Here is a 23575-nt window from a genome sequence, read left to right on the forward strand (position 1 = left end):
GTTATTACAGTATATAATGCTGGTGTATTTGTAGACTGCAGTTATCTTCATAGCAATATATGGTCTTGTTAATAACTGTACTAGATAGGCTGGGCTAACAGCCTCTGTCACATTTATGCTAGTAACATTCGTGTCAGAGAACTAAAGAATGGTAGTTCTCATTATCTGTAGGCCTTTACTATTTGTCTTGAGTCCTAGTGCCCTGCTCAGTATTTTCTTATTATGAAAAACCTTCAAAATTTTAAAATAAGTTCACCATAGGTAAGTGGGAATAGCAGCACAAGCACACTTTAATAGTTGTGATGTGCAGGCTTGAGTTAGATTTACTGTGAATTGCCCTGACTTTCCTTTGTAGGAAAAAGAAGAAATGTCATTTAGAGTAGTGAGATCAAACAAAAGTTTCTTCATTCAAGTGCTTACTTTTTTTCCCATGGAGTACTCCTGAAGGTTATGAAGTAAAGAAAAACACTTAAGCTTCCCTGTGTGATTTGTCTTAAGGACTTGAACCAGTAATTTTTAAAGCAGATCCTGCTCTGAAGCTTGTTACATGAATACCTCAGGCTTGAGAGCTGTATAGCAGGAAGGATTTTGTGGCAATGCAGTCAGCTATGACTCATGAGACCTGAGCCTGGCTATGGACTTCCTCAGTAACTGTAGCCAAGTAAATGTTTCTTCATGTAAACTGTTCTTGCTTCTTTAGAATTTAAGAGCTAGTATCAGTTGGCTTTATACAGAAATATCTGGGATGCTTAAATACTTGCATTTGCCTTTATTTTGGCAGGGTTCTTTGCAGGTACCTCAGAACAAAGCTTAGGAGGCATACAGAATGGGTGTTTGGGGATGCTGGAGCCCTATTTCTTGCAGCATATTCTTTCATAGAATTATGATTTAGCTGTTTAGGTTTTTTTTTTAAATGCTGGCTCTAGAAGGAGCCCTTGGTGTGTGCACAGCCTGCCTCTGCCACAGACTCTTAAAGTGTGTGCAATTCACCTTTGAAAATGCTGTAAAGGTTTTTAGGTGCTCCCATTCACAGTGTCATGTCAGTCTGGGTTTTGTTCCCCAGTGCCCTCTCAATTTATGTATTTGTGCTGCTTGAGGCTGTTGCAGAATGGAGGTGTTAGGAAAAAGCAGCTGAAATTCTGTAGTGTGCTTTAGATCCTGAGGGTAGACAGTGAACTCCTACTTGCTTCCTGCTTCCCTGCATGACTAAAACATTCCTTTTTCTCACCTTATATTGGTTGTGAAAGGGCAGTAGGACATACCCTGGCCTCAGCACGGGTCCTTAACTTGTTACAGCTGAAAATCCCTATTTATCTTCCAGTGTCTTGTCAGGTGGCTGGCTAAGAACTGTGCCACTTTATAATCACTTTCAACATAAGGAGGAAAGTGAACAGTAGGCTAGAAACAGTGAATTTCAGAGAAAATGAGATCTAAATGAAATGATTAGAGATCTACAGGAAGAAAGTGAAAGGAAGAGAAATGGAAAAACTTCCAGCAAGTGTGAGGAGAGGCTTAAACTAGTCTGAGGATGTTAGAATAAAGGACAGACCTGAAAAGTGGTGAATAACGCTTTGTGGTCTCTGCTAGATGCAGCCACAGAAAACAATAAAAGCATTTATAGCAAGAGGGAAACCAAGGAAGTTTGTCCATAGCTCAGTGGGGAGGAGAATGTTAACAGATGATACTGAAAAATTACATACTGAAGTCTGCCAAGTTATCAGTGAAGATGAAATGTGAACTCCTTCCTGGTTGAGAAGAGGGTTAATCAACAAGAACTTCTTGTCCTGTGTTAAGAACAGGTCACATGTGATTCTAGTGTTTTATTTGCTCTTGGTAAAATGCATATTAGATAACTTGCCCTTCATGCTCAGTTAATACAGGATTCTGATGGTGGAGCCTGTCTTTAAAAAAAAAAGCAGAGGAGAAAGGGTGGGGAAATGATGGGTCAGATTTCAGTTGCCAAAAAATATGGAAAATGGGCAATTAGTAAGTACTACAAGATGGTAAATAGGTAACATGCATCTGTCAAAAACACATCATGTATTACTTGCCTAACTTCATTTTGAAGCAGTATTTAGCCTTGTTAGTGGATATTTCTTATCTTTAAGCAACTTCTCTAACAGGACCACCTGATCAGCTGGCTTTTTGGTAACATGGAAGTGCACAGTGTATAATCCTAGACCTGATGTTTAGATGGCCTGGCCTATTAACTATAGGTAGTGCAGAAGTGTGCATGCAGTGAATGGCCCAGAAAAGTGTTTAAAGGTTTTAGATAGACCTCAAGAAAACATTTCCCTTCCCTGTCTTAGCAATGAGGCATAGATTTTCAAATATATTAACAGTTACTATGCAAAGAAAGGGAATATGTAAACCTGCCTTTGTAAAGGGAAGAGAAGTGATGGTCTTAAATCACATTAGAAGATGTTTAGGTTACAGATGGAGGTGAGGGGGAAAGCAAAGATAGTTGTGTAGTGGAGTAAGTTGTGTATGGAAGTGTGGAATCAGTAGTACTGCAGGCTTTTAAGATTAATTTTGGCAAGTCTTTCTGACTGCATAGCATGGTTGCTTTTCACTCCTCCCAAAGGGCTTCAGAGAGAGACCAGGCAGAGGAATGCTATCACAGCAGGAAAAACTTTGATAGCTGATTCTTGTACACTGGCTTTTTGTGTAATTTTTTTTGGACAGTCTTTGATTATTGTTGATGCATGTCCTCCACCACATGGCTAAAGCAGGGCCTGGCAGACGGGTGGCTGGGAACAGGCATATAAGTCTGACAGTGATGTGGCAGTTTTGCTACCTAAAGCAGATGAACATCTTCTTACATATAGTAGTAATAATGTAGCAAACGCAGTTTGAAGAGAAGGGGCCTAGACTAGAAGACTGGATGTCCTGTATTGGGTTTATATGGCAAGGTTTTGTTAGCAGGGAGGCTACAGAGGTGGCTTCTGTGAGAAGATGACAGAAGCTGCCCCCATATCTGACAGACAATTCTTCCTGGCATCCTGACAGACCTGCTGGTGGCCAAAGCTGAGCTATGGATAACATATTTAAGAAAGGCCAAAAATTGCTGCGCAGCAGCTGGGAGAATATGTGAGAGAAACAACTCTGCAGACACCAAGGTCAGTGAAGAAGGAGGGGGAGGAGGTGCTCCAGGTGGTGGAGCAGAGATTCCCCTGCAGCCCGTGGTGAAGACCATGGTGAGGCAGGCTGTGCCTGTGGAGATCCAAGGTGGAGCAGATATCCAGCTGCAGCCTGTGGAGGACCCCACACCGGAGCAGGTGGATATGCCCTAAGGAAGCCGTGACTGTGTGGGAAGCCAGTGCTGGAGCAGGCTTCTGGCAGGACCTCTGGCCCTGTGGAGAGGAGCCCATGCTGGAGCAGGTTTTCTGGCAGTACTTGTGACCCCCTTGGGGGACCCACACTGGAACAGCCTATTCCTGAAGGACTGCACCCTGTGGAAGGGACCCATGCTGGAGCAGTTCTTGAACTGCAGCCTGTGGGAAGGACTCATGTGGGAGTTTGTGGAGGTCTGCCTCCCATGGGAGGGTCCCCCATGCTGGAGCGTGGGAAGAGTGTGAGGAGGAAGGAGAGGCAGAGACAATGTGTGATGGACTGACTGCAACCTGCATTCCCCATCCCCCAGTACTGCTCAGGGGCAGAAGGTAGAGAAAACTGGGACTGAAATTGAGCCCAGGAGGAAGGGAGGGGTGAGAGGAAGGTGCTTTTAGTTTTGTTCTTACTTGTCATTATTGTACTCTGATTTAGACTGGCAGTAAATTAATTTCCCCAAGACAAGTCTGTTTTGTCTGTGATGGTAATTGCTGAGTGATCTCCCTGTCCTTATCTTGACCCATGAGCCTTTTGTTACATTTTCTCTCCCCTGTCCTGTTGAGGAGGGGGAGTGATAGAGCAGCTTTGGTGACACCTGGCATCCAGCTGGGGTCAACCCACCACATGTCCCTTCTATCCCCATGTTGTGTGGTTCAGTGAAGGCAAAGCAGTGTATAGAACCAGTTTTGAAAGCTGTTTGAATTGAATTAAGTTGAGATGGTCAGGTGTTTAGTAGCTGTATATGTTTTACTTGATTGTCAGTTTTGTCAGTTGCTGGGTTTTTTTCTGTGGGAAATTTAAATTTCTTTAAATTCAGCTTAGGTTCAGATACTTGATCAAATGTGAAGCTTAAAAAAAAAAAGAAAAAGCGAAGTTTTATGTACTTTTGTTAAACTCTTACTAGCTCATTTTTTATTTGGTAGTTTGGGTTTTGTTCTGCTTTTCTTCCTCCTAAGTATATTTAAATAAGAAAGAATCTGTATTATGTGTAAATAGCATCTGATTTCCAGATCCTTTGAAGGACTGAATCACTGACACTGGACTGTTGGGCATGACAACAAATGAGACTTGCTTCTAGGTTTTCTGTTGTAGAGTGTTTCATGAGTGATCCACAGTGCTTTAGTTGTCTGCAAGATGAATGTATTCAGAGTAGTTCTTGTACTGTAAAGGATGTTACTAATGTGTAGACTTTGTCTTTAGAGTCTGGTATTAATATTTATGGTCCTTCAGATCACATCATTTGCCTTAACCTTAGAGTCTGATAGCTTCATATGGTTATTTGCATGTGTAACTTTTCTTTGTATTCAAATTCAAAAAGGTATTCAGTTACACCTGTGTTAAGTTTCTTTAAGAATAGTTCGGGGTGCGGGGGATGTTGTGCTCAGTTGGATATTTGCTAAGGAATATCTTTGAACTGATGTGTCAGGGGCAGAGGGCAGATTAGATAGTTGTGTTGTTCCCTGTACTTTCCTTACCAGCTTCATTGAAATGCCAGTAAAAGCTTTTTAGTGTTTAAGGCATGTGAACTGAAAGTTAGATGCATTTGAGTGGTGATACTGGAAAGGATTGCATGTTGCTCTGTTATCTGGACAATTCTGTCTTACCTGGTGAAAATAGTTGAGGCAGAGGGTGCCAGTTTTAGTTCCTGCTCTTCCTTGTCATTTTGCTGTAGTCTGCTTTTATGGTTCTGTCCTGGCGCTTTTTGCTATGATGTATGTGCTCCTTCCATTTAAAATCAATACTGATAACAATAACCATATTTTTTTTTTCCTTTTTTGAAATTAAAAAACCCATACATATAGAGATATCTTCCTGGCTGTGTCCAGTAGTTAGTTTGCTAAATAATTTGTATCAAAGTATGAAGTTTTGGTCAATGTTTGTGTGGAACTTTTTTGTGACAATTTTATTTAATAAGAATGTATTAAACAGGCTTTTCTGTTTCAGAAGACTGATTTTTTTTTTTTTGTTATGAGAGTGCATGTTCATTATTTGAGATAGCTACATAAACCAGTTTAGAATCTAGGATGAATTTAAGACAATATAGAGCAGGTTTTCTAATTACACTGTGTTAGAGTGTCTAAATATTCTGAGGTATTGATCATGTTGCTAATTTTAGCTACTCTTACACTCTTTTCTGTCACAGCCCCATGACTTTGACGAATGCAGATTTGACATTAGCGTAAACGATAGTGTTTGGTACCTCCGAGCTCAGGACCCAGACCACAGACAACAGTGGGTAGATGCAATAGAACAACACAAGGTATGTGTTTTTTCTGACTTTCTCAGTCTCTTATCAGATCGGGTGGTGCTTGCGGAAAGTTGTAAGCTTCCCTGTACAGTCATTAAAGTACTCAAGGTATTTGACAGACAGAAGCTGCAAGATTGAAGCTGTCTGTTCCATATGTTTCAAAGAATTGATTTGCTTGTTCTTCATAGATGATTTAGAGAACTATGAACATTTCTTGAGGTCTCTAGCTTGAAAAAGAAAAAGCTTGCAATATGTTTGAGTGACTTTTTAATGGTTTTGTTCATCCTCTCTCGCTGATTATTGAATTGTTTCTTATCTGTCCTAGATGTTAAACTTGTTCATCTTAGAGTCAGTTCTCTTAGGTTATCATTCTGGTTTTAGGCTCCTTTCTTTCATCATTTGGCTGCTTTTACTGCATCAGATTACTGGCTTTTGTCTCCTTGTCTTTTAAGACCCTACTCTTCATCAGCATTTTGGTTCAGCTTTCCTGATCTATTCATTGTCTTCAAATGAAATCAGTTAATGTTGTTTTACCTAAAGGGCTTGCAGGTCAGGTATTTTAAAGTAGCATGCAAAACATCCATTATGCTTTCAGGTACAAGACAGGCACTGCCCCAAGATGTTGAGTTTTAACTACACCAGCTAGCACAATGCAAATTCTGCATCTGGGTTATACAGGTATTAGAGGAATACAAATTAAAATAGGTATCTAAGTAGCTATGTATTTTTACCTTGAGCTTCTTGAAGTATTCCTTGTATAAGTACTATGTGTAATTATTGCCTTTTATTGGGCAATCCTTACAATAAGCAGTACATGCTCTTAAATTTAAAGTGCTGGCCTTTTGATAATCGTTCTCTGAAGAAAAAAAATATCAATTAGAATATTAGTCCATTTATATCTTGGCATTTTGCCTTCACTTTGTTACAGAGGTAACATTAAAGCATACAAAATTAAGTTGCAAACCAGGATTTTTCTTTTGTAGTCTAGTGGAAAAAATGCCAAGTTAACCATGGAGTATTCTTGAGACAAAAGTACTGCCGTTTGTTTCAATTGCAATACCTGAGAGAAATGTCTCAAGAGGATACACTGAACAAGTTACTGGATTACACATCCATAGATCTGGCATTTCAAAAACTGTTTTACAGGTGTGGGGGTCTTCAGGTATGGGGTTGTGGGGACATAGAACTTGATAATCGTGGGCTAAAATTCAGACTAGGTTTCGTGAATTATTTAGCTGGTGACATGCAATTTAATCTGAAGTCTGCACAAACAGAAATGTAGGCTGGGTCATTGCATGCTACCATGCAGGAATGAATGAGGAAAAACCACAAATCCTGTCTTAAACTCTACTCTGCACAACCGCAAAGGGAAGTCTTTTTCATGCTGTTCTTTTCCCTCTTTTAAGGCTGTCCTTAACACCTGCTGAGTTCAGAGCTGACAATTTTATGGAACTGTCTATTTATAATATTGAAGTATTGAGTAGTAATTTAGAGTTTGCCATTGTATGTGTAAATTTGTAATTGTTTTTGTGTAATTTACAAAAAAACCCACTTGTATTTATCAACACTGAATTGTCTTTTCCTGTATTACTGCCAAGACCCTGTCATGAGGTACCTATTTGCTTTTCTTTTTCTGTGTGGTATTACTGGTAACCTTAAGTCATCTTACTCAACCTCCTTTTCAGATTGTTAATGAGTGTTGAGAGGCGTTTGGAATTCTAGCATTCCAAAAGTGACCTCACTTTGTGAAGAAGCCTGATTAATTATGCAGTTTTTCCACTTCAAAAAAAAAAAGCTTCTTATAATACTGATTTTTTAGACAGCTTAAACATTCATGTTTTGCAAGAATTTGGTAGTTCTTTTAAAAAAAGATAATAAATTATACTGGATCTCTGTCTTCACATTTAAGGAGTGGAATGAGAGGTTTCTTGGATAATTCCATGACCCATTTTTTTCAGTATTTACTTAGTATTGGGATAGGGGTAACAAGTGCTTTTTTCAGTATTTTATTAATGTTATCTTCCTGCTTATTGCTACAAGAAAGTGAGTCATGTGTTTTGGAATGTTATATAAACCGAAGAACAGTGTGTCTGCAAGTAGGAAGTGGAAATAAAATTCTGTATATGCTGATCTGACAAGAAATAGTTCAGTTTGCATCTTGCTGTCCTAGTGTGATAACACTGGACTTGACTGTTCTGATTCTGGCTTTTTCAGTATGTGTAGTTTGCTGTTTCATGGCTATTCGACATTTTTCAGTTTCTTGCATACTGAGTTTTACTCTAGTGTTTACAGTATTCAAGACAAATAGCAGTTGTTCCCATTCTTAAATGGAGAGGGAAATATTATGGCACCTCACTTCTAAATAAACCATCAAACTATTTAATATATTAAAGCAATACATTATTTAAAAGCATTCTCCTTCTAGTATGCAACTAAATACCATGATCAAGACAAGGCAAGGAAACAGCAAAAGATAATGCTGTCTTGTAACAATAGCTCAGACTCAAGATAAAATAATGTAATTAAATTTGAGAAAATGAGGATTTACTATCATTTTTTTCCAGTGCAATATTCTATTGTCTTCATAATACAGTAGCAGTTTTGTGTGATGAATGTTGTAGGTATGGAGGTAGGTGCATCTGTTCCTACTAAATGTTCCTACTAAAATACATAGGAATCTTACCACCAGAAGCCTTGGAGAAGTGCTACATGCACATAATTAGGTGTTTGATGTAATTAAACACAAAGCCGAAATGTCCAAATCCAGTTTTCAGTCTGGTTATTGTTAACATTTCTTAAAGAATGCGTCTCTAAATGTCTTATTTCTATATTTTCAAAATTGAGTGGTTAGTGCTGTATCCTCTAATTTATACAGAACTTTGTAGGAAAAATGTACTGCTTCTTAGTAAGACTGGTAGGATCTGAAAAATAGATTTTATTGGAGTCTGGAAGTTAATCCCATTTTTCATCTGAATTTGTATGAACAATACTTCAGTGATCTTTAATTTTAAGCAACTTTTCACTCATCCTTTAATTTTCTTCAGTTCTTGTGGAAGTTTTATATTTAAGCACTTGATAGTAGAAGAAGATGGGCTTTTGGAGCAAAATATCCCATTTCAGGGATAAGTTCAGATTTTTGTCTGCTTACTCTGAAATCTTTCTGAAGGAACTTTCCTGGTCAGGTTACCAAAACTCAAGCCAAAGTTCCTTGACAAGTTTTTTTGTTACCAGATAAGAATTGTTTTTGTTTGAGAACTAGGTTCTTGAACGGACATGTAATAATGTGAATAAAGTTGAGAGAGGAAATTACTTCCTTTACTAAGCAGTCATTTTTATTAAATTGAGTCTCCTGCTATATAAAATACTTTTTTTGTTTTTGAAGCTCTTTGTTGCTCAGTGAGTGGGTAGGTAGTTCTGGTAGGCTGCTTAAGCTATTTGCTAACAAAAGTATGTTTGTGAGACTTACTGCAGCATGTCACAAGGTTGTTTATCTTTAGAGTAGGAAAGATGGACTGAAACTTTGTGACTGTGTTTCATTGTGCTCCAAACAGAGAGAACGCTGATTTAAACTAATTTTATATTAAATTTTGGTATGAGCAGACTTAGAAAAACTTTCTGCTTAGCAACACCAATGAGTAGCTGGTAGCTGAGAAATGTAAAACATCTAATGTTCAAGCATAAAAACTGTTAGAATTTGCTGCTCTTTTTTAATCATTGCATTAGCCTTTTCTTCTATTGAGGTTCCTAAATACTCACTAGATTAAATGTTTTGGGTACAGCTTCTAAAAGGTTTATTAATCTCTGAACTGGAGAAGGGAAAAATCTAGAACAGTGAGAAGACCATCAGCAAGGCAAATGAGGAAATAGTTCCTGTGTAACCAGGAGTCCTCTCTTCTACTTCAGTGTTTCATTAAATGTACTGAACAGATATTTATCTGTAAAATATCTGGTTGTAGGGGTGTGTATCATTAGGAAGCTTCTCTGGTCTCTGAGACAGTCAGGTCTAGGATGATTGATGACCTTTTCTTAGATGGATCTTATGGCAGTGTATATTGTTGAGCTCAAGACCAGACTAGGTTTCCACTTTTCTCAGGTGTAAAAACATTGATGGTGCATGAGCACCAAGGTGTTGATGATGCTTTTAAAAAGTTGCTTTCTTACTAAATAATAAATAGAAGGACTGATTCCCAGTCTCTACTGTGGTTTGAAAATGGAGTATGGAATTTCTAACCTAAGATTAGAGAAATCGGCTTAAGTGGTGTTAGTTCTGTGCTGTGGGGAAAATGTCTGTGTTTACCTGTAAAGAACATGGACTCTTGCAGCATGTAACTTCTAACAAATAAAACAAATGTGTGCTATGGAGTATCAATAAACAAGGTTTACTTTTTCACTGAAATGGAAAAATGTTTCTTTAGACATACTAAATTTATCCCAAGTTTTCATTCTTTACTCTCTACTCTGTAGAGTTGATATGTTAACTTACAAACTTGCATTACTTAGAAAAGGTATAGATGAGGGGAGTGAATTGCTGTTTGCAGTAAGAACCATCTGGATAAATAAACTTATTTTGAGCAAATTAACTTGAATTTCTGAGATCCAGATAATGATTTCTTGTAATGTTAATCTAACACCTGGGTTGATTTGTTTAGAAATTAACGTTTCATGAGAAACTCTGCATCAGCTCAGGGTTGTCCCATTTTTGTTCCATCTTAGTCTTCATTTTTTCCACACAGATTCTGCACGTGTTCATCATTGACTTTGACTCTTCAGCAAAATTAAATTTATAGTGTTTTAAGTCCTGGATTTTCAAAATCTTGTGTTTATCAGACTGAAATACTGTTTTAAGTCTTGATGAACTTCTTAGAATACCTCTCTGTGGTGTGTCAAACAGGAAAAGGTCATTCTCCAGAGGGCTATCTAGATATCCAACAAGTTTTGGCGTGTAAGGAGTAGGTAGGTTCCCTTCTTAATTTTGAAGTGATGATATATAAGGTATGTATCTAGAACAGGAGTCATGAATTCCGAAGTCTGGCTGTGGAAGGCATCAAGTCACTACGTTGAAGGAGTGACTGCTGTTTTTACTGTTAGACACTGGAAGAGAAGTTGTCAGCTACTTAGAAGAGGGTTATACAGAAACATTGGGAAGACTAAAACTCATAAAATGTCTCCTCTAGCAATTTTTTTCCCCATATAAGTTTGGGGGAGGGAGCATGGCAGCCTCAGGGGGACAAAGATAATTTAGCTTGTAAGTAATTCTAATTTTGTTAAATTCTTAATGTACTACAACTTAAAAATTATCAATTCTCACACTTAGTAAGATGCTTCACATTCCAGTTGTTTGCATGGTTTAAGTACAGATCTAGTTAAGATGGTGAAAAACCAAAAAGCTGGATTTGGCAGGCTAGTAAAGCCAAATTTAAGCATAAGTATTAAAACAGTTGATTCACTTCCTTTAGACACTGATACATTTGCAAACAGGTAAACCAAAACTGGGACTTTTAGTTTTGAGATTATTTTCTGAATGTGGATCCTAGTTCATAAATTAATTTATAAAGCTGCAGAGCAAACTTTAAATAGCATAATTTTGATTGCAGTTAATAAGGGCACTTTAGAATATTGTCATGGAAAAAACCAAACCAAACCAAAAACTTTGTCAGCTTGAAACTTTCCCAAAATGTTTGTTAACCACATGGGGTGTTTTTTCCACATAACCTAAACATTTAACAGTTACCTTATGCACAAAGTATTAAGAAAAATTAATTTCACCCTTAAAGTCATCTGCATGTTCTGTTTTCTCTTGTCAGTATACTGTGCTAAAGGAATTGCTGAATGTGCATTGAAAAAATATTACTGGTAACAGTAATTGTGATGTTGAAGCAGAAAAGACAGCCAGGTAGGTGTCTGAGGAGAGAGCAAAGGGTAGAGGTGGGCTTTTGCTAGTCTGAGTGCAGCACTATACAAAAGCAAAACTCCCTGTGGCTTAAAACAGCACCATAATGTTGTGCACTTGAGAAGCATCTTAAATACAATTAAATAACTCAGAGTACTCTTAAAGTAGCCCCCTCAAACTGTTCTAGTTGTTCCAATTAAAAGATTGAGTTAGTGTCAGATTGCTTAAATCTGTTGGTAATGCAAATCAGCTTCTGGATAAACAGGATGAGGGACATCAGGTGAAATACTGAAGTAAAATATTAAATTACTTCTTAAAATTAAACTTGACCTTCTGCTTTGTTTCTTCTCTTACGAACTCAAGTATACGAGGTTATGCAGGAGTAAGTTTTTTCAAACTCTGAGGAAACCCTGAATTTCACTTCCAACCTGATGATAAACACCCAGATATCTCAATTCCCAGTGTTTTGTTCAGTAATTGGAATGCTGCACCTTCAGACTGAGACCCAAGAGCATCTACCCATTCCTTCAACCTAATACTTACCTTAAGAAATTTCACATTAACAATACTTAGTTAAGCTTTTGTTTGAATACTGAATGTAAATATTGATCTATGAGATTAATTTTAGTTAGCTGTGGAAAGAAAACACTGAAAAAATGCTAGTGGATGTAACTTTCTCATACTACTATTTTATTAGCAATAGATGCCAGAGCAAAAATTTTTCTGACCAGTTAATCTGGTCAGAAACCAGTATCATAGTTTTAATTTGTGAAAGATAGACTAGCTCAGTTTACCGACAGGAAAGGGGGAGAGTGTAGGAGGCTACTACATTAGTAACTTTTTCACAGGCTTTCAGCAATTGTGAGAAGAACTATAACATTCTGTGAATGACAGGGTAATTTTCTCCTTTTCTGCACCCCTAATCCTGCCCTAAAATTGAACTAATTTACTGACAATGCCAGTAAAGACATGCAAATAAATTATTTCAAATCTGTTGCATGTCAGGACTGAAATTAATATTAGCAAGATAATTCAGAATGAAGAGGGAAAGTATATGCAGAGTAGGAATGCTATAGAAACATTTTGATTCAGCATACTGATGTAACAAACTTTTTGAGTAGAAATTAAATGAAAAGTATAAGTTTCTGGCATCAGTAAATGGTTTTGTACTTTAAATTTAATTTTCCTATTTTCTGGCAGATCTTTGTGGAGCTGCTGAAATAAGTAGTTTGTTTGCGTGGGCTATGTTTAAGTGCATGACAAAACACTGCAGATGGTCTTCAGAAGTCTACACTGATGTTATGACCTTTATAAATCTGACATTTTTGGTAACAGTGTACTATATTGCTGACAACTAGGCACTGTCAGGTATTTCTAGGAAATGGTATCTGTTCTAATGTTGATGAGTGAATATTAATTATAAATACAGTCTTGTTGATGATTATAAAATTAAAACTTTCCAGTAGTGTACTTCAAGCTGTGTCATACAGGAGAGGGAGCAACAGGAGTAGTGTCTTTTGCCATTTTTCCATCTATTCTCCTGGAGTTTAGGTGTTTCAGTAATGTGTGGTTTATTATTTTTTTATTTATTTGCTTCTTCAGCAGTGGTTGCTGAGGTCTGAAAAGGAAAAAACGTGGCTCCCTAATCTGTCCATTTTTTTGGCATTTAATCCTAACACCAGTTCCTCTGTCCCTACTTCCCTCTGTACCCATTCACAAATAAGTCTGGTTTAAGTGGAAGCAACAGTGCAGATGAAGGAAAGCACAGGAGGTATGGGAGTAGGTAAATACTGTTTGACTTTGGTTTTATTTCTCAAGTTCATAGTGAGGATTGTAGAATAGTGATGATGATGCCTCCTTTTCCCTCTGTTGATATCAGTGGACTAAGTGGAACAACTTTCTTAAAGTAGTCTTAGTGTCAGCTGTTGTTCCCTGTCAAATTGATTTGGGTTGCCTTGTGTTGTCTGATGCTCTTCAGAACATCAGCAAAGTCTAAATTTTCTTGTTTGATGCTGACACTTTGGATTGTATAGAATACTCTTTTCATATCACATATTGCTTCAGAAGCTAGTGCCCCACTCTCACTGTGGTGTTGTGAGGCACTGACTTGCAGTAGTGCAGGTTGCCTGAGAGGAGGCAGGAGAACAGCATTCAGGTGTCTTTGTTAAGCTGTAAAAAGTTGTTACCTGTTTACCAGACTTAAATGTGTAGGCAAGTTGCTGATGAGTGGTAGAGACATATGCTTAAAGGTGTTGCAAAAACATTGTAACTAGAAAACCATAAACTGTTGTTCAGGCTTATGCAGGAACTTGGATCTGCTCTTATTGCTGTTCTGTCACTGTTGTACATTGACACAAAATATGTAACTTAGGTTCTTGTGTATTCACATTTGACATCTCCTTTCAAAGCTGTATTTGAAGTGTTTGCAAAAATACTCCCTGATAACTAAACAAGAAAATAAGTCCAGGCATAGTCTTCTGAACTCTGTAGTTCAGAAAGTTAAATAAGCTTATTTTGGATTGTGGCCTGAATCTCAGATTAAAGTGGGAAATGCACAGAAGGATATAGCTGTCTCAAGTCCAACCACCTTGTCTAGCTTTTAAAGTTCATTAGTGCTTTAAGTGTGAATGCTTGGTGTTACCTAAAGCAAAGACTCTCAAAACCAAGATTGGTTTAGAGAGGAGATACTGCTTTATTCTGCACATGGTGCTAGGTGCAAAACATCCACAAATCAAGCACACCATACAAAAGAACTTCATAGTATTTATATGCTCCAAACTACATGATTATGTATTTCCTATTATGTTTATGGGTTAGTTACTTATTACCTCTATCACTCACTGGTTAGTAACATGCTTACTCCAATTTAAAGTTAGTGGGTTTTGAATTTTCCGTACAAGCTCAAAGGGTGAGGGTCTTTATTTGAACAGGGGTCTTTGAAAGTGTGGATATGATTTTTACTATTATAACAAGGATAGTTCTTCCAAAGAATACTCTAATCTCTAATTAAACTGATCTATGTTTAACAATTTTAACAAGCTTCCATATTCCAGGATGTTTCTCTTCTTCAAGGACGGTAGCACCTGATTAGAAGTTCCTTACTAATTATTATTGATGGTGTGAAGAACAGACTGACCTAGCTGATGCATCCAATCTGTCCTTGTATTTGAGAAACATTTGTATGGGCAGTAATATGTACTATGTGTGTCCTTGGGTGTGATGAGAAACAGTTGTGTGGCCTACAATTCCCTGGTAAACAATACATTCTTTCCAATGGATACCAAGCACATGAACTTTAAGCAACTCTGAACAAGGCCTCTTGTTCAGGGTAACACTGGCTTTTTCCTTTTTGCTCTTTGGTGACATCTGACTAGTGTAGGTATCAGAGGAGAAATAAACTCAAGAGCCCTCCCAAAGGAAGAGTCATAAAGTCAATGCTAATTCTTCCCCTAATACTAACTAGTCATCCTTATTAGATGCCATGTTTCATTGCAAGTTTAACAAATGTTGTAACAGTGAGGGATCATAGAATGATTTTAGCCTGTTTTTGCTGTTAAAGGGATTTCTTCTTGCCATCCTCATTGAATCTGAGCTTCCCTTTATAGAGCAGTTTTGCTCACAGTCGGTCTGGAGAGAAGATCATTCCCTTCATCTTTGCAACACTTAAGATTTCTTGTCTTTTTCTGTTAGATAGAACAACTCCCCATTCCTCAGTTGTTGTTCATGTGAACTCTTGATACCTTGTATGGCTCTTCCAAATTCAGTCCTCATCTTTCTTTGAGGTACAGCACCAAAATTGTAGGATCCTCGGTACTCCTACTGAGGATCCTACAGATGTTGTATAGAATGTAGGATTACTTTGTGGGTCTTGTAGACTACCTTGTTTTGCAACACCATGATTTTTTTTTTACTTAGCTTGAGAACCACTAAATCTGATTCATCTCTAGAACTGCCTGCAGATTGTTACCTGTTCTGTACTTGTGCAGTACAATATTTCCTATAACCAAGTAAACCTTGAACTTCATTTTTCTCCAGTGTTACATAAGTGTTAAGTTCTTGCTACTCTATCAACTTCAGTCTTTCCAGCTCTGCTTTCTTGGGTTTTGGTTTCTTTCCAGAAATAATTCTTTGTGCTGCTTGGGTTGGGTTCAGTTTCTTAAGTGATTGTGTTTCTTTTTGTACTTTGTAAAGTATGGAGGCTGGCTGGGTAAAGAAAGGCTAGATCATTTAGCAGTATCTTGGTTGATAGCTGAGCTTGCTTGTTGTTCTGTTGGGAACTGCTTATCTGAGTCTTAAGCTGTGTACATACATGCACTTAAGATAATCTTAAATCTTTTTATCCATGAAAGCTGTGATCACTGTCTGCCATATGTTCCTAATTAAAATTTTTCTTCATCTAGTCAGAGTATTAACAGGTAGTCTTCATAACCTTAGTAGAGAGGTCTTGAACTCTCCTTCCCTCAAACCCCTGCCCCCAAACAGTAGTGAACTTAGTTAAGATGGTTTACTCCTATCTTTCCCTTAAAGTAGCTAAATATATGAATTGACTTAATGCACATGAAAGTTAAAGTAACCTTTTGATCACTGCATAGCCAGACCGATGAACCAGGGTGTTCTGAAACAGCTGAAGAATGCTTGAAGATCATAGGCCAAAATGCAAATGAGCAGAGCATTGCCTTGTGAGTGCAATACCATGTGAAAGAAAACACTTTGAGAAGTGTTAACTCGGTATCAAATAGCATGAAAGGCTTGTGACACTGCTGCTAAGCTGTTAAGAGTATGTCAGTCAATATTTTTGTAATGCTGTTTAATGAAGGGTGATGTACATGGCTAAATGTGGTGCCAAGTTTAATGATGAGTCTTGAGGTGACAGGAACTAAGCTACCAGACTAAACATGCAGCTGGCTGTGCAGTAAATAACCAGTCTTATTTCTATAAACAAATGGGCTTCTAGTAGTAAACGCAAAGTTGTTATTAATTCACTTTGTGAAAACAACTGTGATAGATCATTTTGAGATGTATATTTTCATTTATAGAAACAAGGGGAATGTCAGTGTTTGTAACTGACAGACATGATAAACTAGTTCTAGGAGTTGAGCTCTCTCTGGCAGAGTGGCAGCATGGTTTTGCATGGTCTCCCCAAAATCAGTATTGTTCATTGAGGGAGGCCTGTGTCAAGCTTGACTTTGGTGGTAAATGCCCCTTTGAATCAGGGTGAGCTCTTGGTATCAAGAACAGAAAATACAGAGCTGCTATGGGGAAGTAGTGAGTGATTAAACAGTTAAAAGTTGACACTTGCAGAGTAGATTATTCCTTGCAGAGAATTATTACTCATCAGCTCAAACAGTACTGTGCATTAACAGTTTAACGGAAAAATCTTGGATGCTCTGTGTGCCTCCATTTACCAAATGCAGTCTTTTTTTTTTTCTAAAAAGACTGTAAGGGGTGTTTTTTCTTCAGTGAGCTTTCATTACAGTGAAACTCATTGAGTTGGTACTAACAGACCAGAGTTACACCCTAGCCATAGGGAGTAGATGCTGCTCAGCCACATGGGTGGGGTGCAAAAGTAACAATGATACATGTTCAGTAACATTCAACAGAGGTAACTTTTTGGTTCTTTTGAGAGACAGACACATACATATCACTACCACCATCCCCTTGTTCCCCTTATGAAAAAGGGAGTATCTGCAGGAGCTACTGTGATTCTAAAGAGCTGGGGGAGTTGTTATAAAAACACAAGACTTGAGGCATCTTCTGCTTCCTCAATTTAATGTCCACTTGCTGTTATTGGAAGCTCTTAAGGTAATTCTTCTAACATAATTTCTATGGTAGAACAGCAAAAAGATCCTTTTGTCTCTCTGAAAACAGTTAATGCTTGAAAATATGCATTTGCTATCACTTTAGTGTCATCTAAGTGAATGGATTTACTCCAGAGGAATTGAAATTCTGGTGTCTTGAGCATACCTATTTTAAATGGGGGGGGGGGGGGGGGGGGGGAGGTTTAATATTTAGCTGCTAGTATTTAAATGTTGTCCTATATTGATTGGTACACAGGCATCAGAAAATGGGGAGGGGTGGCAATAAAGAGAGGGGTGTCTTAAGTTTTCCCCTCTGCCCCCAGTAAGCTGAAATAACTTGTGGGGATTTGCGTATTATCTTAAAATTACTGGTTTAAGCCAGCAAATATAACTGAGGTTGTTCAGCTGATAAGAACTAGTTGTCCTGATGTAGATTATGATGCTGCTAGTGAAACTTGTAGATGTTATAGAGAAGCCATGCTTTCAGGGGAAGATTAGATAGAATTCTCAAGTTATTAGTCCTTTACTGGAAATAACAAAAGTCTTTCTTTAAAATTGCATCAAATATCCTCTTTCAAGGAAGAAAACTAAGCTTGGGTATGTCTTATGCATTCCCTTATTTCAGCACAGTTATCAGCGGGAATACATGTGATACTGCTTGTCACAATGTTACTAAATTTGCTAAGTGTACTTATTGCTGGAAACTGTATTTCCTGAAAGACTTCAGGGGAAAGCCAGTGAATCAGCAGTTTCAGTTGACCCTACAAGCAAACCTAAATGCTGTCAGTTCCAAACTGTTGAAACTTCCCTTTCAGGGCAGAAAAAGAGTTCTTTGTCTGTCTTGGCAGCCTTTTGCCACTCTTGGGCCCATGTTTGAACAGCAGCTGTAAGTTGAAGCTTTATTAATAAGTAGTTACAGTTAAGACTGTTTAAAGCTGGACTAAAGCTTTCAATCCATTCCAGCCCCAACACACTTGATTGATTATAAAGAATGCAGATTGTTTCACTTTGGTCAGCCCAATCTTTCTTTGCCTGTGTGTTCCAGTTATGTTTCATAACAATCTCTTTGGCTTTGAAAATAGATATTATAAGTCTCTGAAGAATGCATCCTTATGGGGTGGAGGCCTGAGTATCTAATTGGACATGCTCTGAGCAGAAGGTGGTACTAGAGATATCTTGCAACCTAGTCATTCTGATTCTTTGATAAACCACATTTCTTATGTAGCAGTTCAATTCTTCCTTGCTCATGTCATAACATTTTCTACTTTGCAGCAAAAGCATTCCTCATTCCTGTCTTGAAAGATCCTTTTTTAACAAAGTGAAGTTTTATTGCCTCAACTTGCTAGTTTTCAGACTTTGTAAATAAAAGATCTGGTTACAGTCTGCCTCCTTGAAGTTTTGCTTTATTCTTGCACTATTCAAAGATGCAGCTTCTCCTTATTTACATCCTTGTTTCCACCTGCCCTCAAATATGCTAAATGAGGTTAAGCAGAAAATAAAATATCTATTTAATGTGTTTGGTGGTATTAGTAGGTTTGAGGAAATCTGGGTAAACCTGCCATTTTGAAATGTAAAAAGAAAGTGAAAAGATAAGCAACAGCAGCTACGCACACTACACTTCCCATAATCTGATCAAACAACACATAGGACTTAAGGTTTCCGCAAGTGTATCTTATTGATATTCAGAGATTTACTGGGCTGGTTTGTGTTTTAATTCCTGAAAAGAGGCCATCATGTCTTCTAGATGTATGTCTTTAACAGATCAGGAGAGGTCAGCTGACAGTACCAGTCATCACAGACTCTCTTCTTGGAGTATCTATGTGAGTAGACAGGTGATGCGCCTGAAGTAAAAACATGATCCATTATGTGTTTGGTCATATGAAAAGGAAGTCTGCAATATGTGACCTGAGGCTGCAATTAGAAGCAGAACTTGTGTGTCACCTGGCTGGAAAGGTTTTCTGCCAGCCTCATTGATTTATAGTGTCTCAATATAAAATGCTTCAAGAAAGATCTTATATTTTTAAAGCCCTGCGATACATAGGCAGTCTGCAGTTTTTGTTTACTCTCCTAGACTGTGGGCAGCTTTGCGTCTGGAGTACTTTTGGATGTAGATACAATAGCTTCACTTTTCTGCTATTTTTATGGCTGCTACTTTGTCATGCCTGAACTGGACTATATGCAGATCTGTCAGAATATGAAGATCTGGTGCCAGAAGATGCATTTTGTCACTGCCATGCAGAATAGGCAGGGAATGCCTTGCCTACCATCAGGTGGGCATCTTCCTCCCCTCACTTACCAATGGAGTGAAGTCAGCTTTTAATGTGTTGGAATTTAAAGGAGGTAACAGCAAGAATATGGCCATTCTCCTTAAGTCTTATGTCACTCATACATGCACTGTGGTGTCTGCAGGCAATAACATAAATCTTTTGAGCAACTTGTGAACTCTTAACACATGGGTGGCTTTCTCATGATGAATTTTTCAGGTGTATACTGCTGTAAGGGAACCAGCAATGGGATTAGACTTCATCAGTATGTAGAGAATCTGAGTCTACAAAACTTATTCTGAGGATGTGCATATTGAATGTGTTTCTGCAGTTGCCTGGACTTTTCAAATAACAGTGTACAGTTAAGGCACAAGTTCTTGCAGAAAGTCCTTCTAGAGCTTGTACAAAACGCAGTGGTGCTGTCATGAAACAAGACAGTTTAATTTCTAGAAGATTGAATTAGAATAGGCTACTAAACTGTTTATCGGTGGTACTAATAAGTAATACTGATGCTTATTGCAGGGAGGTTTTTGTGTTGCTACCCAGCATTGCACTGGCATTCTTTATCTTCTTCATACTTTTTTACCTCTCTGGAAAGCAGTAGAAACAATAAAGGTGACCCCCAGCTTGATGTACAACCTAATGATGGCCAACAGTATTATTTATAGAACTGGTGATAACACTTATCTTCAAAGTCCTGAGCATTATAGAGCCTAGATACTTTGGTTTGCTTGCTTCTGGTGCACTAGAGCAGCCTTTTGTGAGCTGTTTTTCCACCAGTTCCCAGGTTTTCCTTCAAGGACAGGGTAGGTCCTGTGCTTGAAGTTGTTTTTCCCATTGTCTTGCACAGAGGGTGTTGGCTTTCGGCAAATAAAAACAGTCTGTTTCTTTTTGTATCAATGAATAATGATAGTGTGGGAGGTGGTTTTGTACTGGCAGATTAAGTTGAATTTAATATTTTTACTGATATGTGTTATGTCAAATAATATTTTAATAATCAAATATTAGCTTTCTGAAAGTTGCATTGGATAAAACAGTTCTACAAACTCTGAAGTAAGCCTGCTTTTAAACTTAGGTGTTATGAGTAGAGTAGGTAACACTTCAAATTAAATGTCTCTGTATCACTACTGCATGACTTTTTATGGGTTTGGAAGGGTTTAACTAGAACTCTGTTTCTTCTGATGATTCTCGAAGTGCATATGCATACAGGGAAAACTAGTTTGGTTAGAACCTACTTAATGCATAGTCTGTACATGAAATCCTGTGCCTGTTCATCCGGCTGGTACATAAAACTCCTTTTCACAATTAGCTGTATGTTTGGTAGCTGCAGCCTAATGGCAGAGCAGTTGAATGTGAAGAAGAGTCTACTCAGACATGATACTTGAGACAGAGGTGTCCAGTTTGTTCTGTATATCATGTATTAAATGTTCTTTTCTAAGGCTAAATTATATTGAGCTTAACTACTTCATGTTAGATTGAGTTTTAAGAAATCTGTGCCTAAACATTTGTCAGTGTGTTTAATTTGGTGCTAATGACTTTGGACAACCTTAACTGGAAATTAACGTGTTGTTAGTTGATTCACTGTTTTGAACTGAGTGGTATGACCAGAATAATTTCATTAATCTCTATTAAAACTTCTAATTCACTGTCATTCTTTCAGCAATAATTGTCATTGTTACTGTCTTGCATACTGTGTGGAAAACTTCATCCTCACTTAGCAATGTGTCTCAAATGTAATTATAAAGGCTAAAGGTAAAACTACTCTGGTTTTAATTGTCAAGGAAAGGAGGTTTATATGCACAGGGGCTGAAGCAGAAACAGGGTAAGGGTTATTGTCGGGCTTTGACCAATAGTAACCTTTAGACGTGTCTGTTTCCTTTTTTCTGTTTCCCTCTAGTGGTCACACAGGATATTAACTTGGTAGAGGTTAAACACATGAACTGGTATCTTTTCAAATGCATGTACATAAATAAACTGACACCGAAGTAATGTGGGTGTATGGAAATTTAATTTGCCCAGTCCTGATCTGTTAGAATGCAGTGTATTATGATATCTTGTGATGGGAGGACGTACTCTCATGCTTCAGGTTGGTGATTTAACGAGCTTTTGGAAATTATCTGAATTTTTATCCTTTTGGATATCTAGATGAGCTCTTTACATGATGCTGGATCATACAGAGCTCTTGACATGATCAAAATTTGCTTCTAAAGTTTTTTGAGGTGTGTATCTTTGCCTTTCTTTATCTGGGAGTAGGTCTTAACACTTCAAATGTTTAGACATAATTTCAGTTTAGTATTTTGTTTTTATCATGTTAGACTTGTTCTTGACCCACAGACTAACATGAGAATTATAGAATCAGGTAGTGCTAGTCTTTGTAAACCAATTCATGTTTTCATTTAACTTTTTTACCAATGTTGGTACCTCCATTGTGTATCAGGTGTTTGACTTGCAAATGTTTCTTCTTGTGTAAGCTCTTTTCTGGTTGTCACGCAGAACTGTTCTGTGTTTATCTAATTGTCCTTTCAGAACTTTATAATTGATACTTTCTATCTACTGTGTTAATTTTTTGGAAAAAACCAAATTACTTCTGGACAGAATTATTGCCTAGTTAGTTTGAGCTTAAGACATGTTGCCAAATTGAGGTATGGTTGGAAATGGGTGTAGAACTTATACTGATGGCAGGATCAATGTGCATAAAGAGCTTTTAAACCAGACTGGACTTCATTTCTAAACAAGCATGGTTTTGACACAAATAGAAGGACTATTTTTATGAAACTTCAACCCTGAACAACTTCAGGAATCAGAAGCTATATCAGGAACATGACAAAAAGATGCATGTCCTGGGGAGTCCCTTATTTCATATAACCTTTTCTGTTTGACTGCCATGGATTCCGTCAGCCTCCCCTTGCTTTGAGAGAAATGGGTGTTGAGGCTTGATGAAAACAGCAGCTACAGCAAGAAAGGACTAAGAAGAATAGGTTTTGAAAGTCAAGAAAAATGTGTTAGATTTGATAGGGTGCAAAACAAGCACTGTGTTGAAAGTAAACTCTGCTTTTTCCTTGCCTTCTCACAAATTACAGTTTTTAGACTGTAGTTTAAACTGAATGTGTTCTCATGGTTTTCCTTTGGGTTTAAGATCAATTTTTCTTAATTCCTGTGTCAAACATCATATGGACTTTTCTATCTTTGACAGTTCAGACTTTCTCTGCCCTCCAGTGCTTGCTACCTATTGCATACTCAGAGGTATGCCAAGCATTTAATAGAGATTTCTATTTGATGGCTAGATGAATGTCTGAAGATTGAGTGGAGGGAAAAAGTCTGTTCTTGTGTGTAGCAGTGACAAGAGAACTGTTAACTGCACCAGGTGAACAAGAGATTTAATGATCTTTGTGGTTTTTGCAGAATCATTTCTTTGATAGTTTTCCTGCTTGATAAACCTGCTGATGGATTTGTTCTGTGTTGCCGTAAACCTTTCTGTAGCATACTTTCTCCCGTGCAAGTAAGAACCTTGCTTGCACATGTACTGAATTCTAGGGTCTCTTAATATAAAAATGTTTCTTCTGAATAGGCAAAGTGTATGCTTCTGAAGTCTAGGACCAAAACTGTCTGACCTGCAACAAGTTGCTTTCCACAAAGGTGAAACAAAAATCTTTGCTGTTTTACCATGGTCTGTCCTTTGAAATCAGATTATGGTCTTTGGACCAAGATTCCTCAGTGTAACACTGACTGTGCAGAGATGATACTACCTTAAATAGGCTGAAAAAACCCCAAACCACCGACCAAGCGGAGTGAGAGGCCGTCATTCCTTCCCTGCCGCTTCACGGAGGATGTTCCCTAAAGGCCTGTTCAGCGTGGACGCCGCGGGCGCTCCCGTCCCCGGGGCTGCCGACGCCAGCGGCGCCCGCCCCGCGTGCCCCGTGCCGGCAGGGCGCGGGCGCCGCCGCCCCTAGCAGACGCGTGGTGGAGCAGCGCGCCGGGCCGGGGCCGGGGCCGCTGCCGCGGGTTTCCCGCCCCGCGCTCGCCTGCGCGCTAGCTCTTGTGCGTC

The 23575-nt window shown here is 38.2% G+C and overlaps 1 protein-coding gene across 3 annotated transcripts in view; it reads left to right on the forward strand.

Annotated features, from left to right (window-relative positions):
- The window catches only part of CERT1 (ceramide transporter 1), a 75082-nt gene that overhangs the window by 15781 nt on the left and 35726 nt on the right, over positions 1–23575 (forward strand). For all 3 annotated transcript variants that reach the window (XR_012627208.1, XM_074857021.1, XM_074857022.1), the window contains exon 3: positions 5474–5590. Coding sequence is in view for 2 of the 3 variants with exons in the window: in XM_074857021.1 (XP_074713122.1) it covers positions 5474–5590 (117 nt within the window). In the remaining variant the exon portion in view is untranslated. The remainder of the gene's footprint in view (positions 1–5473; positions 5591–23575) is intronic.

The sequence above is a fragment of the Strix uralensis genome, chromosome Z (genome assembly GCF_047716275.1).
Source record: "Strix uralensis isolate ZFMK-TIS-50842 chromosome Z, bStrUra1, whole genome shotgun sequence".
Lineage (NCBI taxonomy): Eukaryota > Metazoa > Chordata > Aves > Strigiformes > Strigidae > Strix > Strix uralensis.